The 4,053-nt window shown below is 44.4% G+C and overlaps 1 protein-coding gene across 1 annotated transcript; it reads left to right on the top strand.

The window, feature by feature from the left end:
• The first annotated feature begins 1,149 nt into the window (after window positions 1-1,149).
• Window positions 1,150-2,433, top strand: LOC126487624 (60S ribosomal protein L31-like). The gene is made up of 2 exons (XM_050120555.1): window positions 1,150-1,390; window positions 2,294-2,433. Exons 1-2 carry the CDS (start codon window positions 1,150-1,152, stop codon window positions 2,431-2,433), a joined length of 381 nt encoding a protein of 126 aa, XP_049976512.1.
• The last annotated feature ends 1,620 nt before the right edge of the window (window positions 2,434-4,053 follow it).

The raw sequence follows: 4,053 nt of genomic DNA, 5'->3' as shown, positions 1-4,053 counted from the left end.
AAGGTTACACTTCAGCCTGAATGCGCTCTGTCATTGCGAGCTTCTCTGTCACAAGCGTTTTGCGCACTGCTCTGCATTTAGGCTAATGCTCAGCATTTCACCGTTCTCAGCGGATTCTCTTGTCGCCTGATAATGCACCCAACTGAAGCAGCTTAAGAGAAGGACTTGCTTTGGCTCATGGTGTGAGGGGACACGGTCCACTGTGGTGGGGAAGTGTGGTGTCTGAGGCTCTCTGTCTTGCGGTGGTGGGAGGCACTTGCGTTGTGGTTGTTATATCTTGGTAGACCAGAAAGCCGCAAGTGAGGCCTGGCTATAACCCTCTAAACCTGCCTTCTAGTGGCCTAATTTCCCCAGCTAGGCTTCACCTCTTAATTCCACCATTTTCCACACTTGGTAGGGACCAAGTGTTCACACACATGAGCCTGTAGGGGATATTTCTCACTTGACCCATAAAGTGTTAATCTTGGGGAGGAATATATAAAAAGATCGCATTTTGGTTTTAATTTTCACTCTTTGGAAAAGTGTCTCAACTGTATCCATGTACGAATAGTTACTTAGGATTTCTTCTGTGACGTATCTCTACAGGTCTTTTGCTCATTTTTTTGTGCCAATTTTTAATTTACTAGTTTGTAATTTTTATGTAATTGAGTGTAAGACCTTCTTTATAAATGGTGAGAATTATTTCTTCCTTCCCGTGGTTTGTTCTCTTAATGTGTCTTTTTGTTTGTTTGTTTTGTTTTTACAATCCTAGCTGTCCTGGAACTTGCTCTGTAGATCAGGCTGGTCTCAAATTTATAGAAATCTGCCTGTCTCTGCCCACTGAGAGCTAGTATTAAAATTGTGCACTACTACCTCCTGGACCTTAATGTGTCTTTTAGAACAAAAATTCCAAGTTGTAGGTTGATACCCAATTTGTCAATCTTATTTTAAAGTTAGTGCTTTGTAGTTAATAACTAAGAAATCTTTTGCAGTTGGGTAGTGGCGCCACACATGTTTAATCCCAGAACTTGAGAGGCAGAGGCAGGCAGATACCTATGAATTTGAGGCTAGCCTGGTCTACAAAGAGAGTTCCAGAATTACCAGGATTGTTATACAGAGAAATCCTGTCTCAAAAAGCCAAGAGAGCTTTTCCAGCTTGGGCCTGGCAGAATGGCTCCCGCAAAGAAGGGTGGCGAGAAGAAGAAGGGCTGGTCTGCCATCAACGAAGCATACATGATCAACATTCACAAGCACATCCATGGCATGGGCTTCAAGAAGCGTGCCTCTAGGGCACTCAAAGAAATCTGGAAATTGGCCATGAAGAAAATGGGGACTCCAGATGTGCAGATTGATACCAGGGTCAATAAAGCCATCTGGGGCAAAGGAATAAGAAATGCTTCATCCTGCATCCTCTAACATGATGGCCTGCTTGTTGGGGTTTCTGTCCTGCCTGGTCCCCCAGCCATTTAGTTCAAGAGAAAATCACACAGAGAGTCTGCATTAGGTTATAAACTGATTGGCCCATTTGCTCAGGCTTCTTATTAGCTCTTGTAGCTTATTTTAACCCATTATTTTTATCTATGTTATCCACGTGGCTCAGTATTTTTTCAGTGGGACAGGTCACATCCTGCTTCTTCAGTGATCTGGGCAGGATTCTGGGAAGAGCTTCCTTCTTCCCAGAATACTCTTTTTTTCCCACCTCTACTTCCTGTCTGGTTTTCCCACCATGGCCAATCAGCGCTTATTTAAAATATAACTGACAGATATATTGAAAGACTCTCGAAGAGGTCCTTCTCTCGGGAGGAGACCTCCCTGAAGCCAAGGAACAGGCCGAGACCACACGGATGCAAATCGCAAGAGGTTTATTGGGTGAACACAGGTACCTGCGGGCAGCAAAGTCTTTCGGAGGACTTGCGGCCTGCCGACTGGAGGGCGAGTTTTTTTTTTTTTTTTTTATAGGGAAGAGCAAAAAGCAAAAGCGTGGTTATCGGAATGAGGCGGGGGCATGAATGGTTTCCTCTCTCAGCATGGGTGTCAGCAAAAGTCATCCTGTTCCTATCTTATAGATATCCTGTTTTGCAGTCAACCTGCTTTGCTGATGTCCTATCTTATTGATATCCTGTCTTGCAGTCATCCTATCTCGTAGACATCCTGCTCTCCTAAGCAAATGGAATGTTCTTATGAGAGCAGGCTGGATCTGAGAATTTTTCAAGCAAACAGGGCGTTCCCCCCCCCCCCCAGCATGCTAGCTGCGTGTTTTGAGGAGGGGGTCTGTAGGGTCTTTCAATACAGTTGTTCTCCCACACCAGTATCTGGGTACGTTTGTCCAGAAAACGTAATGAGGATGAGGGCTCACCAAAGAAGCTCTACACATTGGTAACTTACATGCCTGTTAACACATTAAAAAATCTACAATCAATGTGGATGAGAACTAAGCTACTGAATCACAAATGAAGTTGGAGAACTGCCAATAAAAATAAAAATAAGAGAGAGAGAGAGAGAGAGAGAGAGAGAGAGAGAGAGAGAGAGAGAGAATATCTTTGGCTAGCTGGGTGTGGTGGTATACATATATAATTCCAGAACCTGAGAAGAAGCTGAGACAGGGGGGTTGTTAGTTCAAGGCCAGTCTGGCCTAAACAAGCAAACAAACAAGGAAACAAATGAACTTTTGCCTACTTCTAAAGGTATAAGATTATCATACTTTCTGTCTAGAATTCTTATAGAATTACATTTCAGATTCACATTTACAATTCACCAGCATTGATTTTGTGTGTAGAGTACCATACAGGCAAAACGGTGCTGTTTCCCGAGTCTCTTATTTAAGTAGTCACTGGTCCTGACCAATGTCCAGTGTTGTCTTTATCAGAATCAAGTGCCCAGTCAAGTATGTGTCTGTGCTCCAGTTCTCTTCCCGGAGTTCTTTTGACTTCCTGGTCCTTGGGCCTGTACTAGGTACCCCAGGTCTCACCCTAAGAGCTGAAGATCTGGGGTACTTATACACTGCAGCTATAGTACTGAGAGTTTCAATTTTTTTTTTCTTTGCAGACGTGATCCTCAACTCCTACAGAATTGTTACTTTGTGCCACTTTGGATTGCTAACATGGCCAGCTCACAGTCAGTGGCTTCTCAGACATAATGGGCTTTATCCTCAAATTGTGAGCCAGAATAAATCTTTCTGTGGTGGTTTGGATGAGAATAGCCTGCACAGGCTCATGTCTGAGTACCTGACTCCCTGGTGGTTGAACTGTTTGGAGGTGTGGCCTTGTAGGAAGAGGCATGTCTCTGAGGGTGGGCTTTGAGGAACGCTGCTTCTATAAGTTGCTTTGGTCATGGTGGTATTCTGGTCTTTGCTTTGGTTTTCATCACAGCGATAGGGCCTTAACTGCTACACATCCCCGCTTAAGTGGCTTTTGTCAGGTGTCTTATCACAGCTGTGGGGAAAGTGACTAATACAGAAAATCCATACGTAATAAGGCTGCTGCTGTAGTAAACCTGATCTTGCTGTCCTCGGGCCTTGTGTCCAGCTTGTGGGAGGAATATAGAAGAGCTTGGAGCATCAGGCTAGAGAGGCCCTGGGACAGGATAAGCAGAGTCGAATGGGACATTTGGGTGGGTGTATGAAAAGTCAGACTGTTGAGAATTGGGGACGCTAGAGGTCTGGTCCAAGGTCAGAGGGGAACAAGAACTCTATCAAGAACTAGGCTAGAGGTTACTCATGTAATATTCCGGCAAGGCATTTGGCTTTATTTTGTCCATGTCCTGAGTACTGGAATGAGGCTGAATTCAAAAGCAATGGAACCATTTGTTTGGTAGAGAAGTGTGTGTGTGTGTGTGTGTGTGTGTGTGTGTGTGTGTATGTGTGTGTGTGTGTGTGATATGTATAAGCCTGTAGAGACCAAAGGGGTCATTGGATTCCCAGAATCTGGGATTAGATGAGGTTGTGAGCCAACTGACAGGGGTGTTGGGAATGGAATTCAAGTCCCCTGGAAGAGGGCAAGTGGTCTTAACTGCTGAGCCATCTCTCCAGCATTGGCATAGGATATTTAAGGAAGAATGTCTGTCCACGAAATTGTT

The sequence above is a fragment of the Alexandromys fortis genome, unplaced genomic scaffold (assembly GCF_014885135.2).
Source record: "Alexandromys fortis isolate MF-2015 unplaced genomic scaffold, M_Fortis_MF-2015_v1.1 scaffold_175, whole genome shotgun sequence".
NCBI classification, from domain to species: Eukaryota; Metazoa; Chordata; class Mammalia; order Rodentia; family Cricetidae; genus Alexandromys; species Alexandromys fortis.
Note: the sequence above shows the minus strand (reverse complement) of the source record. Positions and strands in the feature narration are given on the sequence as shown.